At 40.4% G+C, this 22,793-nt stretch overlaps 1 protein-coding gene across 6 annotated transcripts in view; it reads right to left on the bottom strand.

Annotated features, from left to right (window-relative positions):
- Nucleotides 1-18,091, bottom strand: part of Ankrd30a (ankyrin repeat domain 30A) — a 65,034-nt gene extending 46,943 nt beyond the window's left edge. For 4 of the 6 annotated variants that reach the window (XR_001196216.3, XM_013110432.3, XM_013110429.3 and 1 more), the window contains exons 1-11: nucleotides 17,647-18,091; nucleotides 16,151-16,265; nucleotides 15,818-15,991; nucleotides 13,046-13,152; nucleotides 10,567-10,628; nucleotides 8,636-8,672; nucleotides 6,598-6,670; nucleotides 4,578-4,638; nucleotides 4,305-4,456; nucleotides 3,673-3,838; nucleotides 3,343-3,404 (exon numbers count right to left, since the gene is read on the bottom strand). Coding sequence is in view for 5 of the 6 variants with exons in the window: in XM_013110432.3 (XP_012965886.2) it covers nucleotides 3,343-3,404; nucleotides 3,673-3,838; nucleotides 4,305-4,456; nucleotides 4,578-4,638; nucleotides 6,598-6,670; nucleotides 8,636-8,672; nucleotides 10,567-10,628; nucleotides 13,046-13,152; nucleotides 15,818-15,991; nucleotides 16,151-16,265; nucleotides 17,647-17,891 (1,254 nt within the window). In the remaining variant the exon portion in view is untranslated. The remainder of the gene's footprint in view (nucleotides 1-3,342; nucleotides 3,405-3,672; nucleotides 3,839-4,304; nucleotides 4,457-4,577; nucleotides 4,639-6,597; nucleotides 6,671-8,635; nucleotides 8,673-10,566; nucleotides 10,629-13,045; nucleotides 13,153-15,817; nucleotides 15,992-16,150; nucleotides 16,266-17,646) is intronic. The other 2 variants (XM_013110433.3, XM_013110430.3) reach the window with 1 other exon arrangement.
- Nucleotides 18,092-22,793: the final 4,702 nt, after the last annotated feature.

The raw sequence follows: 22,793 nt of genomic DNA on the forward strand, positions 1-22,793 counted from the left end.
GGGGAACACTCCTCCACTGCTGGTGGGAGTGCAAACTTGTACAGCCATTTTGGAAATCAGTATGGCAGTTCCTCAGGAAAATGGGAATCAGTCTACCTCAAGACTCAGCAATTCCACTCTTAGGCATATACCCAAAGGAGTCATGCTCATACAACAAGGACATCTGTTCAACTATGTTCATAACACCATTATTTGTAATAGCCAGAACCTGGGAGCAACCTAGATGCCCCTCAACTGAAGAATGGATAAAGAAAATGTGGTACATTTACACAATGGAGTAATACTCAGTGGAAAAAAAACAATGGAATCTTGAAATTTGCAGGCAAACGAATGGAACTAAAAGAAACCATCCTGCGTGAAGCAACCCAGTCACAAAAGGACAAGCATGGTATTTTAGACAGAGCAAAGGATTACCAGTCTACAATCCATACCACCAGAGAAGCTAGGAAGCAAGGAGGACCCTAAAAGAGACATACATGGTCCCCCAGAGAAGGGGAAAGAGACAAGATCTCCTGAACTAATTCGGGGATATCGGGGGAGGGGAGAGGGAGTTAGAAGAAAGAGAAGGGGAGGAGGGGAGAGGAGAGGAGGACATGAGGGAGCAGGAAGATTGGGGCGGGGAGGTGATACAGGAAAGCAAGAAAAGAGATACCATAATAGGGGAAGCCATAATAGTTCTAAAGAGAAACCTGGGACTAGGGAAATGTCCAGAGATCTACAAAGATGACCCCCAACTAACAATCTAAGCAATAGTGGAGAGGCTATCTTAAATGCCCTTTCCTATAGTGAGATTGATAACTACCTTATATGCCAACCTAGAGCCTTCATCCAGTAGCTGATGGAAGCAGAAGCAGAGATCCACAGCTAAACACTGAGCCAAACTACTGGAATCCAGTTACAGAGAGGGAGGAGTGATGAGCAAAGGGGTCAAGACCAGGCTGGAGAAACCCACAGACACAGCTGACCTGAACAAGGGAGGAGCTCATGAACCCCAGACTGATAGCTGGGAAACCAACATAGGACCGACCCAGACTCCCTGAACATGGGTATCAGTTAGGAGAACTGGGCAGTCTATAGGGCCTCTGGTAGTGGATCGGTATTTATCCCTAGTGTACAAATGGACTTTGGGAGCCCATTCCACAAAGAGGGATACTCTCTCGGCCTAGACATATGGGGGAGGGCTTAGGCCCTGCTGCAAATGATGTGACAGACTTTGAAGATCCCCCATGGAAGACCCCACCCTCCCTGAGGAGCATAAAGGGGATGAGATAGGGGGTTGGAGGTGGGCAGAGAAGGAGGGGAGTGAGAGGGAACTGGAATTGACATGTAAGACAAGATTGTTTCTAATTTGAATTTAAAAATTGAAAAAAGAAACAGATATCTTAAGAAATCTGTTAAGTTCACTTTGACACAGCATGAAATATTTAAAATATGACGAATGATAGAAATTTAAAGTCAAAATAAGAAACCTAGCATGTATGGTAAGAAACTCTAGAATGTGTCACACGTCACATTGGTTACACATAGAAAGAACATTGTAGAAGTTCCTATATTTAGGTAAACTAAGGCTTAGAAAGATCTAAGTATTTTTTTTGTAAAAATTTTTACTGCCAGCCAGGCGGTGGTGGCGCACGCCTTTAATCCCAGCACTTGGGAGGCAGAGGCAGGCGGATCTCTGTGAGTTCGAGGCCAGGCTGGACCGACAGCCTCCAAAACAATACAGAGAAACCCTGTCTCATAAAACCAAAAAAAAAAAAAAAAAGTACTGCCAGCAAAAATGGCTGAGTAAAAATGATAAAACCTTTTCTGATTGTACAAATAAAACCCACAAAAAATAAAATGTAGAACATGACCCTTTCCCAATCAAAAAGAACTTCTAAAATATGCAGTAAGCTTTGATAAGGATGCAAAAATACTTAATATGTTTAAAATGTGCTAGGGAATTATTTTGTATATCATACATATATAAATTAATATTCAACTTCATACTTCTGAATCATCTCAGAACATTTAGATCAAAACAGTGAACAAATGTGATTCACTGTTCTTTGGAATGTTCTTGACTCTCAGGTCATCCTTAGCTGGCAGTTTGAATGTCATTCTCAGAAAGCACCCTAGTAATGCCACCTCCACTCCATCTGAAATCCAATCCCCCTCCTGTTTTCTTTACATGAAGCAGTTAAATTGGCTTACAATACATTGTTTGGTCTTCTGTTCATTATTACTCTAACACTGAGCCCTCATTTGTACTATTCAGCATCTAACTGCCTGGTAACTCAGTCACAGAAATTTACTCCGGGGCAAAGCATTTAGGCTCTCATTAGGAAGAACTTATGCACCAAACCACTGTATTCCTCTAGGTTATCTCAATCAATGGTTTATTGAGACTTACCATTTCCAAACTGGAAATCTGTATGCCCCTTCCACCTTCCCATTCTTTTCTTGACACTACTTCTCTACTGCCCTCAAGTATGAAGCCGGTCTTCAACGTTCATTTTGTTTTGAAGAGCACTAGGATCTGGCTGCCACATATTTGCAGACACACATTATACCTCACAAAATGTTTTTATCCCCTGTCACCCCTGTGCATCACATATCTTTATGGTACGACAAAGTCACTGATGCTCAGATGTATTAATTTCTCACCAAATTCTATAAATATTCAATGCCAGAACTAAGTATGAACATGTCCTTTGGCTATAGTGGTTCCAGCATGTACAGTTGCTACACTTCCAAGCCATCCCCAACTCTTTCTACAGTGGTATCATTAAAACTGATCATCATTATTGGTATTCAAGTTACTTCAAGCATGGATCTTACACAGGTACTAAATGTATTTCACTTCTGAAAATAATTTAAATCTATTAAAGAAGAAATTAAGACAAATATAAACAAAACTGACAAATATAAACAAAACTGCTGTAACCCCAGAAAGTTACATTCATTCTTTTCTTTCTCCTGACATTTCCTTCAAAGGTTTATACTTTACAATCCAGATAGAATAACACTTTCAAGTCTCATTTGTTCCTTATCAGGTTTCAGATATAAAAATTATAGTTCACATTTTCCCTCTGAATCCCATAGGACTTGCACACACCCATATCTGTCACACAACCTTTCAGGTTCAGGTCACAGGTTGAAATGATGGTTTAATTTACTTAAATTTAATCCAAAGTTATTCCTTCTGACTTCTACATTATTATATAAATCACACAAATTAGCAGAACTGTCCTATGAGCAGCACTTGGTATGTAACTAGGTTGAAAATGTGAGGCAGGAGTCCCTCAAAGGCATTACATAGGTGAGAAAGTAAGCACCTTCATTTATGGTCTTAGCCAGTACCTCAGAATCCCAAGGTGATTCTTCTTCTTCCTCTTCTCCTAATCCTAATGCAGACATCATTTCTGTAAAATGCAGTCACACACACATTAATAAGAAAGTCTATCACTGAATTTTAAACACATGCATGTCTATCTACATTCACAACATTACAGGAAAGATAATAGCAAAAAGGAATTTCACTGGGTTGAAGCAGTTTCAAAAAGAACTGAAAGCAACAAAAAAGAGCAAGAGAAAAACATTTAAGAGAAGCAGACACTATATCTGATCAAGAACTTCAGCTTCTTATAACAGTATAAAGCATGGAAAGTGTTTAAGTGTTCGCTAACTCACCACTTTTATTACTTCTGTGCCAACCACCAGCACAGGTTAAATTGTCACGATTTGGTTGCTCTTGTGAAGCCCTTTCCACAGTATCAGCACCGTTTTCTTGTGAAGCCCTTTCCACAGTATCAGCACCGTTTTCTTCTCTTCCAGGTGCGGGTTCAGTTGCTCCTTCCTATGGGAAAACACTGACTTAAGTATTTCAGTGCAGTTTACAGGGGGCTATTTACTGTTTAGTGAAAATGGCTAACAGTAGATCACAGAAAGATAAAGATCTGTGCCTGCAGTCTGAGAAGTACCACACGGAGTATAGAGGACCCAGAAGGCAGACCTGAAGAATGCTTTTAGAGTAGTCTATGGGGCTAGAAAGATGGCTCAGCAGCTATAAGCACTTGCTGTGTTTCAGAGGACACAACTGGAACTCTCAGCACCCACATGGTAGCTCAGAGTCATATGCAAGCCCAGTTCCAGTGCACCTGGTGCTTCTGGCCTACATGCATACACACATGCAGCAAAATACTCATATAAATGAATCCTAAAGGATAAAAAGAATATGATCCAATATGTATATGAAAAGAGAAAAGAAACCCATTTAATTCTAAAGGGATTCCTGAGCTTTAAAGATCAAAGAATTTACATACCATTGGGACAGGTGACGGACAGGATGGAGAAGAGGTCTGGACTCTGGCTGATGTTCCAGGACCAATTTCAACTTCATCTTCAATGTCACTATTGGAATTACTATTGTCAAACAGGATTCTATTTCCTAGGTTCTCAAAGCCACATTTTGTTTCTGTCACAAAATAAATGAATAAATAAATTAATAAGAAAGGAAAGAAAAAAAAGAATATGTGAAAATATTTACTTTTGAATCAATGAATAGCACAAGAATAGACCATCTTCAAATGACTTACGGTTTTTCTTGGACTGCTGAGCAGCTGCCCACAGCTCTGTTAAGTTAATTTTGGGGACATTCTAAAAAAACAAAAATAATTTATAAAATATCATATAATAATACATAATAAAAATAAAATAATTATAATATTCACTCTTACTATCTGATCTAATACAAAGTTGTGGAGGAGAGGGTGTATTCAGCTCAGACTTGCATATTGCTGCTCATCATCAAAGGAAGTCAGGACAGGAACTCAAACAGACCAGGAGCCTAGAGGCAGGAACTGATGCAGAGGCCATGGAGGGGTACTGCTTACTGGCTTCTCAGCCTGTATTCTTATAGAACCTAGGACCAGGAGTCCAGGGATAGCACCACCCACAATGGGCTGAGTCCTCTCCCATCAATCACTGATTAAGAAAATGATCTTATGGAGACATTTTCTCAATTGAGGTTTTCTCCTTTCAGATAACTCTGGCTTGTATCAAGCTGACATAAACTATCCAGCCCAGCACTGAAGCCTAAGATTTGTAAAGAAGTGTGAGAGCCTTGAGTCACAGTACATCCCTCATAATGACTTGTAGTTACATTTTGTAGACATTACTATAATGAAAAGTTTAATTATATGCTATAAAATAGTGCTTTATTAGTTAATCATGGCTATCTACTATCACCTGAGAGATGTAGCATCATTACCAGATAAAGAAAACATTGCAAAGAACAATGTTCCATTAATGTCCTACTTGGACAAAGATTTGCTAATCAAAATTCTATGGGTAATATACAGCTTCAAATATATATATTATTTAATCCAATATGGGGTGGCTCTCAAATAAGCTTAAGATATTTTAATAATCTCATTCATAATCAAAATCCAGTTTCAGGGCAGCAAACATATACTGGTGTCTTCTTCTTTTTCATGGTACTTCTCTAACCTGTTCTTGGTTTTTTTGTTTATTTACATAACATTTCCTCAGTGTAGCTCACATGAGTTTACATCTAAACACCAAAAGGGAATATAAAGGTAAGCATGTTTTAAGAATTTCAATAGACTTTATGTTTTTATATATGACATTTCTTCAACACAATGAACCTGAGTTTATATTAAAGGGAATATAAAGGTAAGCCATATTTCTAGAAATTCAATAGACACTATTTGTGGCAGAACATCTACCAGAGTAATGAAGTAGGAAAATCTTTCTACATAAACTGCAACAAACAGACTTAAATTAGTATATTTTTATAATTTCTGCTATTGTGGTAATTTATATGCACAGTAAAGATAGAAATAGAGGAAAAGCTTACTTAAAAACTATAACAAATAATAGGGCAATGGTGGCTCATGCCTTTAATTCCAGCCCTCAGGAAGCAGAGGCAGGCAGATCTGTGAGTTTGAGGCCAACCTGGTCTACAGAGTGAGTTCCAGGATAGCCAAGGCTACACAGAGGAACCCTGTCTCGAAAAACAAAAACTGTGTCACACGAAGAGGTGTTCAAGAAAAAAGCGAACAGAAACTGCATGCTGTATGTTTACAGCTTTGAAAGTAAAGGCAGGGGAGGGAATGGGAGAGGGACCTAGAACTGACTTGTGAAGCAACCTCACTTCTTATCTAAATTTAAACTGGAAAATAAAATATATATAAAAAAAAAGAAAGTAAAGGCACCATGAAGAGTTCATGATTTACTATACTAACTGGGCCCATCAGAGATTAATTTGGGTATACAATAAAAGTCATATTCACATAATTTACAAGTGCTAATAAGGTACATTTATTGAAGTAATTTTTGATCCAGCCTCATTTTTCTGCAATGTAGGAAGTTTTCCTTGATGAAATTTTCCTGTCACTGTGTATTTTCCAGCCTCTACCTCCCCAAGGAACAATCAGTCTTTGATATTCATTGAAATAAAAAAATAGTAGTTATTGTTCTGTGAAATGGTTTCTCTGGTCAATACTCCACATAGAACAGTGACAGACCACCATTAAATTCAAGAGCATACACGCAACACAACAAAACCATTGTTTTCACAAAACTGCATTTTACCTTGCTATCAAAATTGTATTCATCCTCATCCGACGTTGGCCAGGAGTCAGCAGGATCGGGTGTGTTAGAAGACCTTAGGAAAATACCCAACAAAAACTCTAAGCCTAGTTCTTAAAAGAAATCTAGGAAGAAATTAGTGACCTCATCAATGTGTGATGTCACTTCTGTCTCAGAACTGAAGAGAATCTGATGGGACCTATAGCATGGGACAAACCCTGTCTATCCTGCTCGAACACTCAGCAGCAGACTAAGGAATGGCAGCCTTGTACTCAACCTGGAAACGACCTAATTAGGATCCCTCAAGCCAGGTCTGATGGCACATGCGTATAATCACAAAGTGGGTCAGACAGCCATAAGATGAAGGCCAGTCAGGTTTACATGGAGTGTTGCAGGCTAGGGAGGGTATGTAGTCAAACCTAGGACCCTATAGCTTCCAGGTACCATAAAACAGTATAGGGAATCCCATGAAATATTTAGTAACCGAAACTGTGTGGTGATATTTTGTTTATGATCTAACAAATAAAGCTTGCCTGAAGATCAGAGTACAAAGCTAGCCACATTAGTTAGCCATAGAGGCCAGGCAGTGGTGGTACACACCTTTAATCCCAGCACCTGGGAGACAGAGGCAGACAGATCTCTGTTACTTCAAGGCCAGCCTGGGCCACACAAAATTGATCCAATCTAAAAGAGAAACAAAGCTCACACAAAGGTGATCCCAGCATTTGGAGTGACATGCCTTTAATCCCAGCACTAAGAAGGTGGAGATAAGAATGATACGGTAGGAGATAGGAGAGAGATGCAGTCTAGCAGTCTGAGGAGCAGTGCACTCTAAGCAGTCTGAGGCCAGGATTGTCCCTTTGGTCTGAGCATTGGTAGAGGTAAGAACTCCAGTGGCTGGCCACTTTGCTTCTCTGATCTTCAGCATTAACCCCAATATCTGACTCAGAGTTTTTATTACTAAGAACAATTAGAAATTGTACTTCTAGCATGCGCAGAGCCCTGGATTCAGTCTCCAGTATGGCATAAAACTGGACATTGTGGTTCATGCCTATAATCCCAGTACTCGGGAGACGGAGGTAAGAAGATCAGAGGTTGAAAGACATCTTTGACTACATAAAAAGTTTGAGGCCAACATGGACTATATGAGAATCATTTCAAATAAGTAAAATATTTTTAAAGTCCTATAAATAGATCCAAATATAATTAATACAAATTAGTCTGCATACTATTCTCTCTTCCAGTCTAACAGTTCCTCTCCAGGGCTTACCCAATTTGGAATGTCTGTGATCCTACAGCCATAGCTGGGTAACATCTTTGATGACTGAAAACAAAGCACAGCTTGCCACTGCAACTGTCAACTCTTGGAATATAACTACTTCCAAGGAAGACTTTAGATCAAAGTTAACATAACTGAATTTGACTTTCTAAACTGTCCTGTCCCAAATCTTATCCCAGTGCTGCCACAGGCCCCTATGAATCTACACAGAGGGGCAGCAGACTGCATTTGGGGGCTAAAGAGATTGCTCAGCAGTTAAGAGCACCGTATGCTCCTCCAAGGAACCCAAGTTTGGTTTCCAGCACCCAAACCAGTAGCTCACAACCACCTGTAACTCCAGTTCCAGGGAATCTGATACCCTCTTCTGGTCTCCATGGGCACCAGGCACACACATGGCACGCAGGCAAAACACTCCAACATAAAATAATAATTTTTAAAAACCTAGCATAAACAAAAGACTTTCTTTAAAAAAGATAATCAAATCATAGATAAGACACCAATTAACCATGGAATCATATGCTAATTAACCTTTCTGAGTGACTGCTGCCTAATGAGTCGGAAGGAAAGCAGAAGGTGGGTAGGTGGGTTAACAGCAGATACTTTGCAAAGCTCTTGTGACCCCTGCAAGGAATAAATGTGAATCATACTATACAATATAATTATCTAGCTCACAGAAGAACACTTATTAAATGTTAGTCTCTATCCACTCCATTCTCTAAGCAGCTAACATTTACTTTAACAATGTTATATATTCCTACCTACCTGGTTAAAGATTCATCTTCAGAACCATTATCCACTGCTAAAGAAAAACATAAAGTACATTTAAAATTAACAACAGAACAATGTAAAAATAATATGTTGTTATTATTATTAATGCTTTCTCTTTGGTACCACACCTAGAGGCTATCCTAGAATGAATACTAACAATACTACTGATTAGGTAATTAATCCATTAAGGATGTTTGTCCTTCCTTCTTTGTATTTATCAAACCCAAGAAAGGATAATGTATAAAAATCTGACACCTAAAGGCAAACTGCCAGTGCTATGACCATAGTCCTACCTGGACATTATTAGAGCAACAGTAGATGGCATAATTAGCAGAATCCATATCACAGCAGGATTATTCTGCACTAACAGCACTGGGAACAATTACAAGAGTACAATCATTTTGTTATGATACAATATGGCTTTCCCAGGTTTTCAATCAATACTGCATTTGGGGATTTAAAAAAAAAAACCCTGCTACAAATAGGCACTATCTAGGAATACTGTGTAATTTCCAGTAAGTATCTGATCCTTTTTTTTTTCCTTAATTTAAATTAAAAACAATCTTATTTTACATACCAATCCCAGTTCCCTCTCCCTCCTTCCCTCCCACTCCCCACACCATGTCCCATGGGGAATTATCAAAGTCTGTCACATCATTTGAGGCAGGAGCAAGGCCCTATCCCCTATATCTAGGCTGAGCAAAGAATCCCTCAATTGGGAATGGGCTCCAAAAAGCCAGTTCACACACTAGGGATAAATACTGGTTACACTGACAGCAGCCCCATAGACTGCCCAAGCCCTGCAACTGACACCCACATTCAGATAGCCTAGTTCAGTTTTATGCTAGTTCCCCAGCTGTCAATCTGGGATCCGAGAGCTCTCCCTTGTTCAGGTCAGCTGTTTCTGTGGGTTTCCCCAGCATGGTCTTGATCCCTTTGCTCATCACTCCTCCCTCTCTACAACTAATCTTTTTTTAATGCATAAAAATAAGACTATTAACGCAAGCTTTCAGAATGAGACAACAGTTGGCTTTCCCTGGGAAAAGAAAAAGCTTTCTCATTCTATGAAAGTATGAATTAAACAAACTGATCAGTGTCTTAGCATTTCCCAGGATGCTACTCATGTGAAGTCTGAGGCTTTGTTGAGTGGTTGAGCACCTGCGCTACAAACAGAAGAGAACAAAGTGGGCTTGGCGGTGTGGTGGAAGTAACAACACCTTAAATGACTATATTCAATTACCTTGGCACTGAATTTAATGTTTCAAACAACTGGGAAACACACTCACTGTACTGTATTATTCCAACTACATGACTATGCAGGAAAAAGCAAAATTCTGAAGACAGTAAAAGAGCACTGGCTGCCAGGGGGTGGGGGTCTAGGAGACAGAAATAGGTGGAGTCCAGGAAATATTTAGGACAATGGAATTATTCTGATTATTATACCCCAGTGGTAGCTACGAGTCATACACTGGCCTAAAGTCATAGATTGTACCTAGGGAAGAAACTGATAAAAATTAGTGAAAAAATGCTGTACCTACTTTTAGTTGCAATATTTTATTAGCAACTTCAACAACTATAATAGTATTCTCTTATTAAGTGTAGCCTATTTGCTGTACAATCCATTATTATGCTAAGTGCATCTTGCTGTAATACGGATAAAGGAAACAGAAAGCATAATAACTGAAAATCATTTTCCTAATGGATTTTAAGGGTCAAAATTAAACGATTTTTTTTAGGAATACTGTTTTAGTTTATAAATTTCTTTTAACTAATTTCTTAAATAATCCTCAATTCCAGACTGAAAATAAAGAAAAAAAGTATGAATATCACTTACATAATGAGTTTTATATTGTGCTTCTATGACCAAAATTTTCCTAACTTTACATGTTTACCCACAAAGAGTGATTCTTCATGAGGAATCTTACCTGGATTGCTATTTTCAGAACTTTTTAGTCTCTTCCCATCATATTCAAATATTTGTCTGTTGCTAAGTTAAAAAAAAAAGACAAACATTACTATTTTAATCCTGATAAGCAAAATGATTACTATCTATATTAATTAAATTCATAACAGTATTACAAACAAAATCAGAGACAATATCAGAATCATATCCCATGTGAGTCAAATGTACAAGCTCTCCAAGCTTTTGAGTGTCCTTCCAATGAAAGAAAAACACAAGTGAAATGGTGAAGAATTGAAGACAGCTGATTAAATCAGCATGGCTGGGCAGGATGGAAGAGCCCTCAGCAGAACCCCAGTCCTGCAGGCGAGGGTAGGCAATGCACTTCTCGTAGGCTGAGTATGTCCTTTAAAAAACCATGGATTTTAGTGCTTTCGGTTACTTAACTTCCTCTGAAGACCCATAGAGAAAATATAAATACATGCTAAGCTATTTTGGGGTTCCAAGCAGAATCCAAATGAGTGTGTATTTGTTTACAGGTTCTAACACTGCTGCAGTTAGTTACAAAATATTGAGGTTTACCTTGATTATTGGCACTTCAATTCTTTGTGGCTATTTGACCCTAACCAGCTACAGTAATTTGAACTAAATGTATCAGCAAACATCTCATTAAATTAGGTACTGCCTCCTATGACTGAACTAATCAATGACACCAAGGGCAGAAAACATAAAGACTAAGACTTGGATTAGGCACTATTCCTTGTTTATCTCCTCCAGCTCTGAAACCAGTAATTCTCTCTTTAAACAATGCTTAATTTCTACATTTACCTCTAATTGGCATGGAAGACAAATTGCTCTGTTATATGTAGTTGGTCATGATGAGGTCCTACATCTTGCAGGAATGTAATCTTCCTGACTTAGAGATGTCTGCTGAAAAGCTTCCTTGTTAATCCAAGTTTTAAACACTCTGAAAAGCTAAGGCAGATCCTGGGAGCTTACTGGCCAGCCTGCCTAGCTCAAAAAATAAGTTTCTGGTTTACCACTCTCTACCCTACTCCTTTAAAACAGGCTCTTTCACCAAACCAGAAGTGCTTTTGGCTGACTAGTCAAAACCCTTTAGGCTAAGCAGGGCGGCCAAGATGCCCCAGGATCTGCCTGTCTCTGCCCCCTCAATGCTAGGGTTACAGACACACAGTCTCACCTGGCTATTTACACAGAAGCTGGGGATTCTAACTAAGATGCTTCTGCTTGCTGTGCACAGCAAGCACCCTCACCCACTGAGCCATCTCCTCAAGCCTTGTATAATCCAAAGGATACACTATCTTCCCTTTCATATGAGGAAGCCAGGAGTTAAGCTTAGCAATGTGTGACTCTAAAACTATCTCTTTTCCCATTATTATCCACCAATCACTTATTTTCACTAAAGAAAGATATTAGCCATTTCAGGTTACTCCTTTTCCTTTGCCCAAGCTAATTAAAAAATGTTAGACTATTAGAAGTAAAACAGGAAAAAATGAACAGCATGTAATGACGATTACACATGTGACAACCTAACATCAACACTCTTCACAAAAGTAATTTAAGAAAAAAAATGAAAGAAAGAATAATTTGGAATTTCTACTTAGGCCCAGGTTCTACTTAAAAAGAATATATAAGTGGAGGTTTAAAATGTTACAAAATAATTAATAATTCAATGTTGAGTCAAAAAGCAAACTAAAGGTTTATAGAACAACTATAAAATTGGTATAGCTAATATTTGATCATAGATCAGGCTACAAACATTTCTCATTAAAAGGGAATATGAATCCAACTATATGTTGTGTTGTCTAGTCTGAATAACTGCTTGTCTTTCTAACTAACGTAGATATTGATGTTTTTAACATCTTAGTAATTAAGTTAATCTTCTTAATTTGTATTTCTGAGTGGCTGTTAACACATTACAACATCAGTTTTTGCTTGTTTAGTGTGTGTGTGTGATGTGTGGTGTATGTATACATGTATATGGTGTATGGTATATGCATGTATATGGTGTATGGTGTATATGTGTGTTGTGTATAGTATATGCATATATGAGTGTGGTGTATTCGTGTATGTGTATGGTGTATGGTACAGGAGTATGTGTATGTGGTGTATTTGTATGTGTGTGCTGTATGCGTATGCGTGTGTGGTGTATACATAGGTGTGTGTGTGTGTGTGTGTGTGTGTGATATGTGGTGCATACATACATGTGCAGGTGTGCACACATGCAAAGACCAGAGGAGGACATTAGGTGTATTCCTTTATCATGCTCCACACGTATTGAGATGAGGCTTCTCACAAAATCTGAAATTCCCCAATCCACCCTGGTTAGCAAGCTTCTCTCCACAATCCAACATGTGGATTATAAGCATGCACAGCCATCACTGGCTTTACATGAGTGTTAGAGATTTAAACACACAATAAGCACTCTTGCCCACAGTCATTCCCCAGCCCCAACTGTTTCCTGAAAGAACAAACTACTATACCTTCCAAGCTGATCAACTGCATGAATACTTGCTTTTTTCTTTACTAAAAATTCCACAATATGCTGCTTATTTTCCTTTACAGCAAGTAACAGAGGTGTGAGGTCATCCTGTTAAGACATTAAAAGCAATTTATAATTCACAAATTGCTAACTTTTCAACTGAACTGTACTTAGGAATTACATGAGTGCAATCCAGCCAATCCAGCATCGCTTGAAGGCAAGTGATGCTATCTTTTGTTTCAGTAGATTTACAAGAACTACAAATTTTAAATGTCTTATTGAATTAGCATTTAATAATTACCATTTAATAAATCACACAATGGTGTGTGAAATCTCCAACTTTAAGTGTGGAAGTTCTTGCTAAGCCAGTGGTTCTCATGTGGGGTCATGACCCCCTTTGGGGTTGCATATCAGATATTTACATGATGATTCATAACAGTAGCAAAAATATAATTATGAAGTAGCAATGAAATAATCTTATGGTTGGGGGATCACCACAACATGTGGAACTGAATTATGGGGTCACAGCATTAGGAGGGTTGAGAACCACTGCTCTGGATTATGCAAACATGCTGCTTCTCATCTATTTATTATGCCAGGATCCCAGAATCCAATGTCAGGCACTCCTGCTCCAGGTGAGTCACTAAGGAAATGGCACTGAATGAAAAGACATGGACACAGATGGATACTCACTGCTTATTAAGACATGGTCTGTGGGTTTTCTCTTATAATATGAAGCAATGCTACTTTTGTTGAAAAGCTAAGAAGGAAGGGCTCTTGCTTTTAAAAATCCTGGATACCTGTTCACTACTATTTTCACTCTGGAATTATTTTAATTGAGACTCAGGGTTTTTTGTTTTTGTTTTTGTTTATCTTAGGCAAAATATAAGTCACCAATTCAAATGTAATGCTTATGAATCAGTGGGGTAGACAAAGGTGCTGAGATGAACACTAATGGCCAGGGGACCTCTTCAGTGAAATTATAATAGCAACAAAAACGTAAGTCTAAAAAAACAAGAAGCATCAATGACCTGACAAGAGAAGACCTGCCCCATTACATATAACAGTCAAGATGTCAAAACACAAAGAAAACAATATAAAAAGTACAAGAAAAACACCAACCAACTTCAAAAGGGAAACACATCAGATCTCTCATCAGTAATCTTAAAGCACATATAGGGAACAATTATTTCAAGTCCTGAAGGTAAGGAACTTCTAACCGGACTGCTATATCCAGCAAGGCTATCATTTATAACTGACTGAGAAATAAGAACACTTCACAACAAGCACACACTAAGGCAATTCACAACAAGCAAGCAACCACTCTAAAAAACTCCTTGCAGGAAGCCGGCAAGATGGTTCAGTGGGCAAAAGTACTTGCCATGCACGCCTGATGACCTGATCCCATGGCGGAAAGAGAAAAGGGACTCCCAAATTCCATGAGAGGAACAGCTAAACAGGAGAGCTCTCATGTCCAAAACAGCAGCAGAAGAAGAACACACCATAAGATTAAGAGGTGACAGATAAAAGGACAGTAATCTGACCACAGAAAAACTAACAAATTACAACAGACGTAAAAGGTCAGGTTTTGATACAATAGTAGTGGTTGACTTCAGCACCCTGCTCTAATCTTTATATAGTTCACTAGAACTAAAAATTAAGACACTTCCAAGTTAAAGTACACCACAGCTCAAATGCACTAACCCATCTGCATAGAGTCTTTCTCTCAATAGACATGGAGTACACATTCTTCATAGTAGCCTATGCAAGCTTCTCATGCAAACACATTCCAGACCACAAATCAAGTCTAACAATAAAAAAGAACCAAAATAACTTCTTGTATTAGCATTATCATAGTGAAATAAAACTAGAGATCAAAAGCAAAGACGCTACACAAATATCTGGTGACTGGAGAAAATCAGGGAGGAAGTTTTTAAGTTCCTGGAATCAAATACAAAAGGAAGGGCAACTCACCAGAACCTTGGGGACAACACTGAAGGAGGCTCCCTGTATAGCTTTGAGTGCTTACATTAAAACAATCAGAGCGCTCTCAGACAAATGACCTACTGATGCACTTCTCAGTCTTAGAAAGACCAGGACGATGTAAATGCAAAAGAAATAAGGGGCTGGGTCCCTGGAATAGGAGTTCTGGATGACTGTGAGCCACTGCGTGGTGCTGGCAACAGAACTCGGGTCCTTTGTCAGGTAATGAGTACCCTTAACCACTGCACCATCTCTCCAGTCCCTAAAAAAAATCTAATTTTTCTAAAAGGGTAAAAAGGAAATCTCTTAAAAATGTTGTGTGAGTGGGTGGGGGCAGATGGGTGGGTGGAGATGTGTCAGCAGGTAAAAGTTTACTGCCAAGTCTGTCAGCCCAAGTTCAACCCTGAGACCCATTCGGTAGAAGGAGAGAAACAACTCCCTAAAGATGTCCTCTGATCTCCACATGCCCTCTGTGGCATACTCACCTCCTATGGCCATAGATAGATAGACAGATATGCAAATAAATAGATAGATCTATAAATAAATAAGCAAATGAGCAAGCAAAAGTAACAAAAAGCAATTTTAAAGGGCAATTATATTCAAACTTAGACTCCACCAATGGGTAAAACTTTGATTAGATGGAGTCCTCATGATCTAACCATTTCTGAAAATATCCTCACAAAAATACACAGAAGTGTTTTTTCTCAATCTGATCATAGTGACAAGAACCATCACATTATGTCACTGATAAATGTACTTTGGTCATTAGGAAATAAAGTCATTATTATACCTTGTTCTTGGCTTCCATATCTGCGTTGTGTGCAAGCAGTTTGGCTGCTATGGATGTGTTTTCACTGCAGACAGCATAGTGGAGGGCAGTGTTGCCACTGTTGTCCGTTACATTCGGATCAGCACCATGCTCCAGCAAAATAGTTGCACATTCTTCCTCCTGGCATTGGACGGCCTGTTGTTATTGCATCAAGGAATAGATAATTAGTTTAGGAGTTCAAAATAAGCACATCCTAGGTTTTACTTATTACTATATTTAAACGAAATTGATTTCTTTTTTCCCTAAGTATTTAAATCAAATCCATCTCAGTTTTAACTGCTGGTCGGTATGTACCTTAATGAGAGCTGTGCTGTTCTCACCGTCACAGGCATCAATGTCACATTTTCTCTCCACTAAGAGAGTCACCACTTCTGGATGGCCATAAGCACAGGCAAGATGTAGCGCAGTTCTGTGAAAATGAGAGCGCTTTTTTAGTAAATTACAGAGCATCATCTAAAAACATATTTCCTGTAATGTAAACACTGAACAGTATGCAATGTCTCTTCTTTCCCAACAATTATTTTTCTTCTGGCAGCAGAACATTCATGGACAACTTACTGGATTTGTGTGTGTGATACTGCAGTGAAGCCCTGAGACTTGTGTTAAGTAAACAATTACTGAGCTAGATTCCTAGCCCAGAGCAGACAATGTGCAAAGTAGCCTTTGGATTTAGCTTGACTTGGGTACCAACACTCTTTAAGGTCTACTAGTTATTAGCCTCACTTAGCCTTTCTCTGCCTCAATTTTCTCACCCATGAAATGGACAAAGGCATTTGCCACAAAAGCTTCATGACCTGAATACACTCCATAAATCCCATGTAGACCAGGTTGGCCTCGAATTCACAGAGATCCATCTGCCTCTGCCTCCCGAGGGCTGGGCTTTTTTAAAGGTGAGTGCCACCACCACCCAGAGACACAGTGGTTTTATAGTCATCCTTAGTCTTATTTGTCTTGGTACTTTTCTCATTATGGCTTTTTTAAAGGTTTAAATTATAATCTATCATGAATTTATTTTTGTGACATAAAACTGTGGCTAGTTTCCTCCAAACAAGTTAACAAGCATTTCATTCATGAATGTCATATTTCCTACTAATAGGGGTGTCTCAGGGATCAATTTCTAAATTCTTACATATATTTGATGCGTCTCTTGGCTGCTACTAAATGACAGATGTGTGAAAACTAATATCATGATACTTTAGAAAGGCTTTTTTCCTAGTGTCATCACAAAATCAAAAGCAGCATGAGAAACTCAAAATTGTTAAAACGATGATATTCTTATTTGGTTTATGTAAAATAGATAAGAATACAGAGTTCACATTCTGGGAATTATCAATCTTCTATTCGAGAACATGGAACTATTTTCCCACTTCAAAATGTAGCAAAAACAAAAAAACCATATTCACACAGGTGTATACTGATATATTATTGGATATCACTGGAAGAATTTTTAACCTTGAACAGAAATATTTCTCCCATTATATATTCTACAATACAAAACATTTTTAAATGTGTGCAAAAATGTAAATTGTTTAGTTAACACACTTTACACAGCCAATAAAGGGAACTGTTAGTGGACCAGAAGCCAGCTAGGGTGTTTTCTGTTGCTGCTCCTACGGGGCGGGTTCTAGACCCCACCACGGTTTAGGCTTGCAAGTGCAAGGTGGAAGGAGTCAAGCTTCCTCAGTGAGAGCCAGCCTCTGGCCCTGCCTTCCAACCCCGAAGCCAGACAAGGTGCGTGCTGCCCCACCAGCCACGTCCCGCCCTGCTAGCTCGCGGGCCCTAACAATTACCTGTCCTTCTTGTCTCTATCGTTCACGCCACTTTTCCCAAGGATAAGGATGTGCTGTACTTTGGCTACATCACCCACGCTTGCAGCCTTGTGGATCTTGCCCATATCCTTGTCGTGAATGTGGTACCTGGGCATGAGGGAGCCACTAGCATTCTCACGCCCGAAGCCCACGCAGTTGTTCCGCGGGCGGGCGGAGGGGCCTAACGGCATCGGGCCCTTACTCCTGAAGCCAAAAATCTTCTTCATGGCCAGAGGGTACGCCCCTCACAGGCACCTTGACCCTGGCGTGGCGTCAGCCGTCTTCACAACGCAGCCCTAGCGCCTCCTGAAAAGCCAGCCTAGTTCCACAGAGTCCCAACGTGAAAGTCGCTGCATGGCTCCGCAGGGTTTTAAAGCACGATAATCGCCCAGCAAAGCTGCAAACTAGCGACCCGAGCCGTCTAGTCCCCGCGCATGCGCGCAAAGGCCCAGGAGCAAGCGGGGCCCAGCACGCACGCGCAGGGCCAGGCTCCGCCCTCTATGTTGTTCGCAGATGTTAAGTAGTTGCCTCGCCGTTCTTTAGCCTAGGGCTTTGGCCCGGGGTGGGCCGGTGTCTTTCCTGAGGCCCAGGTCCACCCTCAGCTAGTGTGGGGCGCGGGCTAGCCTCGGCTTCCGGCTGCAGGACTCCAACAGGGACTGAGCGCTCGCCGCCATGGAGGGAAGATACAGTGTGCCAGGATTGCGGGCTTCTCCGCTCCTGCAGACGATCCCAGAACCTTCTAGAGCAGCTGGGCCTGCTTCCCTTTGGCTTGTATTTCGGAGGCAGTTATAAGGTCCTAGGGGAGCCTCTGGGCAGGTGACTCCTTTAACTCAACCTGGGTGGTAATCCAAAAGTGGACCAAACTATAGACAGCATGGATGGGATTGTGGCATGGGAGACGAAGGGAAGAGATTTTTGTCAAGCTAATCCGTGAAGCAGTTTGGGAATTAGTGAAATAAATGGTTGTGTTTCATAGCCTAAAGAGTCAGTGTCAGAATTAATTATACAAAGTTGATGGAAGGTAAAGATGTCTGCATTTGGGATCTGAATGAAACAATGTGACCTAAAAGTTTTGGGTTTGGATGTGGAAAAGTAATTTGTAGTAAATAGTTTTTCCAGTGAAAGTATCTGATGTTTTAAATTCTTAATTTAAAGTCTAGAAACACAACTTGTCTCAAAAGGTGTGCTGGCTAGTCTGACACATAAACCAGAGTTATGGAAAAGAAGAGAACCCCAAGTGAGAAAATGCTTCCATAAGATCTGATGGTAAAAGACACTTTAAAAAGTGCTCACCATCCTTAGGCATCAGGAAAATTCGAATCAAAACAACTCTGAGATACCATCTTGCTCCTGTCAGAATGCCTAAAATCAAAACACCAAGGACAGTTTATGCTGGAGAGGATGTGGAAAAAGGGGAACATTCCTCCACTGCTGATGGGAATGCAAACTTGCACAACCACTTTGGAAATCAGTATGGAGATTCCTCAGGAAAATGGGAATCAGTCTATCACAAGACCCAGCAATTCCACTCTTAGACATATACCCAACCGATGCACATTCATACAACAAGGACATTTGTTCAACTATGTTCATAGCAGCATTATTTGTAATAGCCAGAACCTGGAAGCAACCTAGATGCCCCTCAACTGAAGAGTAGATAGAGAAAATGTGGTACTATTCAGCAGAAAAAAAAAAAAAACAAACAATGGAATCTTGAAATTCACAAGTAAATGAACGGAACTAGAAGAAACCATCTTGAGTGAGGTAACTCGGTCACAAAAGGACAAACATGGTATGTACTCACTCATATATGGATTTTAGACATAGAGCAAAGGATTACCAGCCTACAATCCACACCGTCAAGAGAAGCTAGGAAGCAAGGGGACTCTAAGAGAGACATACATGGTCCCCAGTGAAGGGGAAAGGGACAAGATCTGAGCAAATTGGGAGCATGGGGGGAGGGGAGAGGGAATTAAAAGAAAAAGAAGGGGAGGAGAGGAGGACTGGAGGGAGCAGGAAGATTGAGTGGGGAGGGGGGGAATACAGGAGAGACCCAGCTATACCACTTCTTGGCATATACCCAAAGGATGACATCCTGCTGCAGAGACACTTGCACATCCATGTTTAGTGATGCACTACTCCCCATAGCCAGGAAATGGAGCCAGCCTAGATGCCCATCAACTGATGAATGGATAATGGAAATGTGGTATGTATACACAATGGACTTTTGCTCAACTGCAAAGAGCAATAAAATTCACAGGAAAATGGATGGCCTAACAATAAATATATTGAGTGAAGAAATTCAGGCTAAGAAAGATAAACTCCATATGGTCTCTCTCATATAAAGATGCTAGCCTCTGACTATTACATTTGTGCATTGTTCATATGTGTATATTATATATGGGAGTAAGTTTGTATAGAACATAGGAAACTATCCAGGTATTGGTGGCACACGCCTTTAATCCCAGCACTCGGGAAGCAGAGGCAGGTGGATCTATGAGTTTGAAGCCGGCCTGGTCTACAGAGTAAGTTCCAGGACAGGCTCCAAAAGCTGCGCAGAGAAACCCTGTCCCGAAACCCCCCCCAAAAAAAAGAACCTAGGAAACTAAAAAGAAACCCATTAAGGTTTGGAGGAAGACAGTGAATCACTTCTAATGTGTACATAGGTGAATGTTAGAGACGAAAGAGGACAGTGAGTTAGGGGAGGTAAGGATTATCTAAAATGAACAAAAATGAAAAAGCCATGTGTAAATCTGATACTTTGTAAGATAACCAAAAATAAAATAACATTAAAGGCAAAAAAGTACAGGAGAGCAAGAAAAGAGATACCATAATAGAGGGAGCCACTTGTAGTTCTAAAGAGAAATCTGGCTCTAGGGAAATGTCCAGAGATGTCCAAGGATGACCCCAACTAACAATCTAAGCAATAGTGGAAAGGCTACCTTAAATGCCCTTTCCCAATAATGAAATTGATGACTACCTTATATTCCAACCTAGAGCCTTCATCCAGTAACTGATGAAGCAGAAGCAGACACCCACAGCTAAACACTGAGCCGAACTCCTGGAATCCAGTTGCAGAGAGGGAGGAATGATGAGCAAAGGAGTCAAGACCGGGCTGGCGTAACCCACAGAAATGGCTGACCTGAACAAGGGAGTTTGAACCCCAGACTGATAGCTAGGAAACCAGCATAGGACTGACCCAGACCCCCTGAACGTGCATGTCAGTTAGGAGACCTGGGCAGTCTATGGGGCCTCTGATAGTGGATCGGTATTTATCCCTAGTGTACAAATGGACTTTGGGAGCCAATTTCACAAAGAGGGTTACTCTCTCAGCCTAGACATACGGGGGAGGGCTTAGGCCCTGCTGCAAATGATGTGACACACTTTGAAGATTCCCCCATGGAAGACCCCACTCTCCCTGGGGAGCAGAAAATGGTGGGGTACAGGGGAGGAGGGGAGGGAGAAGGAAGTGGGAATGACATGTAAAACAAGATTGTTTCTAATTTAAATTTTAAAAAAGGAAAAAAAAGATCTGACTATAAGGCATTTTCTTAATTAGTGATTGATGGAGGAGGGACTGAGACCTGAGCCGAGGTTCCCAACACCTTGGTTTGAGAGAGCCTGCTAGGCCTTCCCAGGAATGTAGCCTGGACGCCATGTTCCTCTCTTTCTAAATATCCAGTGTCCTTCCTCCACATGGCTTGCAGTCTGTGGCATCTTATCCCCACTGAATAAAAGGCTATTGCATCTGAGTGTCAGGTAGACACACCCAGCAGCATATTCTCTGACCTGGAATCTCTGGTTTGCACTACATTTAAACCTTCCAGTGATATAGTGCTGTCTCCTACTCTCCTTGGACTCACTCCTCAAGAATCATACACACATCCTTATGTTTCTGCCAATATGTATTTTTAAAAAGTCTAAAGTCTTGCAGTAATTGTACTGGTTAAAATGTACCCTCCTGGGCCACACTGTGCACCTGAGGTTTTAAAGTACACTGAGGTTTGATTCAAGCTGCAGGTTAGGGCAAAAGAAACTAATTATGGGGGTCTCTTTTCCTAGGCTTCTGACCCACATTATCAAGCCTTTCCAGGAAAGGAAGCCCAGGTTTCCCAATCCCAAGTATCAAGGTCTCATTGTTTCCCAATCAAGATCCTGTCTTGCATCTGTATGAGAAATTTGCAAAGGTCATGAATTAAACTGCTACCTAATTCAGCCAATTGTCCAGTTGATTTTGTGTTTGATTTTCAACAACAGTGGCCTTCTGGTTACCAGAAATGACATTATATTAGGGCTGCCATGGAACCCTCTGACTCGTGTATTGTAAACTGAGTGTTTCTTTTTATTTCTTCAAGTTCTACATTGCATTCAGCAATTCAGTTTCATGCTGCAGGCTCGTTGCAGCAGGATTACCATAGCAACCAAGCAGCCCTTGGGCTCCCCCGGGATTCGCTTCAGTTAGCACTTTATCAAAACCAGGTACAGATGGTGATTTAATCACTTAGAGTGGAATGTGTGTCATGCCAACATATAGTTCCACTGGCAACAATATTAGCAGTGCCCTCAAACCTGAACACACGGCCGAGCACTCCTAAACCCCATTGCTGAGAGATTGTCTCCATAGACCACTCCTATGGCCAATTCTGTATTAGGGCCAATCTGAAAACAAAACAAAACATGTTATAAATTTGAACAGGAAGCCTTTTGTTTTTTATGTAAAGAACTGTAACATGAAAATGTCTTAACTATCAAATCAGCAGTAGTGAATGCAAAATTCAGTTCTTGTCCCTGGAGCAGAATGATTTCAGATGGAAACTGGAGTTGTGAAGGGCCCTTCAGACAGACTTCCAGGGAGAAAGAATCCTGCCTGGGAGCATGGCCCAACATTAGGTGGGAGAGTGATGCTAAAAACACTACAGGATGGAGCTGAGGATGACTGGGACCCTGACACTGTGGAGAACCAGACCAACCCAAGGCTTCCATAGAGGCCCTGATCAAAGGACAAAGGGAACTTCAGTTCTGTGGCCTTGTCCAGGAGTGGACTTGGAAAGGATTGGAGCCAGTGCTTTCTCATAGAAGTCAAGGTTGAGCTTTTAGGGACCCCACTCTTCTCTCTGGGCTGTGGTTAT

The sequence above is a fragment of the Mesocricetus auratus genome, unplaced genomic scaffold, assembly GCF_017639785.1.
Source record: "Mesocricetus auratus isolate SY011 unplaced genomic scaffold, BCM_Maur_2.0 Super-Scaffold_100676, whole genome shotgun sequence".
Taxonomy (NCBI): domain Eukaryota; kingdom Metazoa; phylum Chordata; class Mammalia; order Rodentia; family Cricetidae; genus Mesocricetus; species Mesocricetus auratus.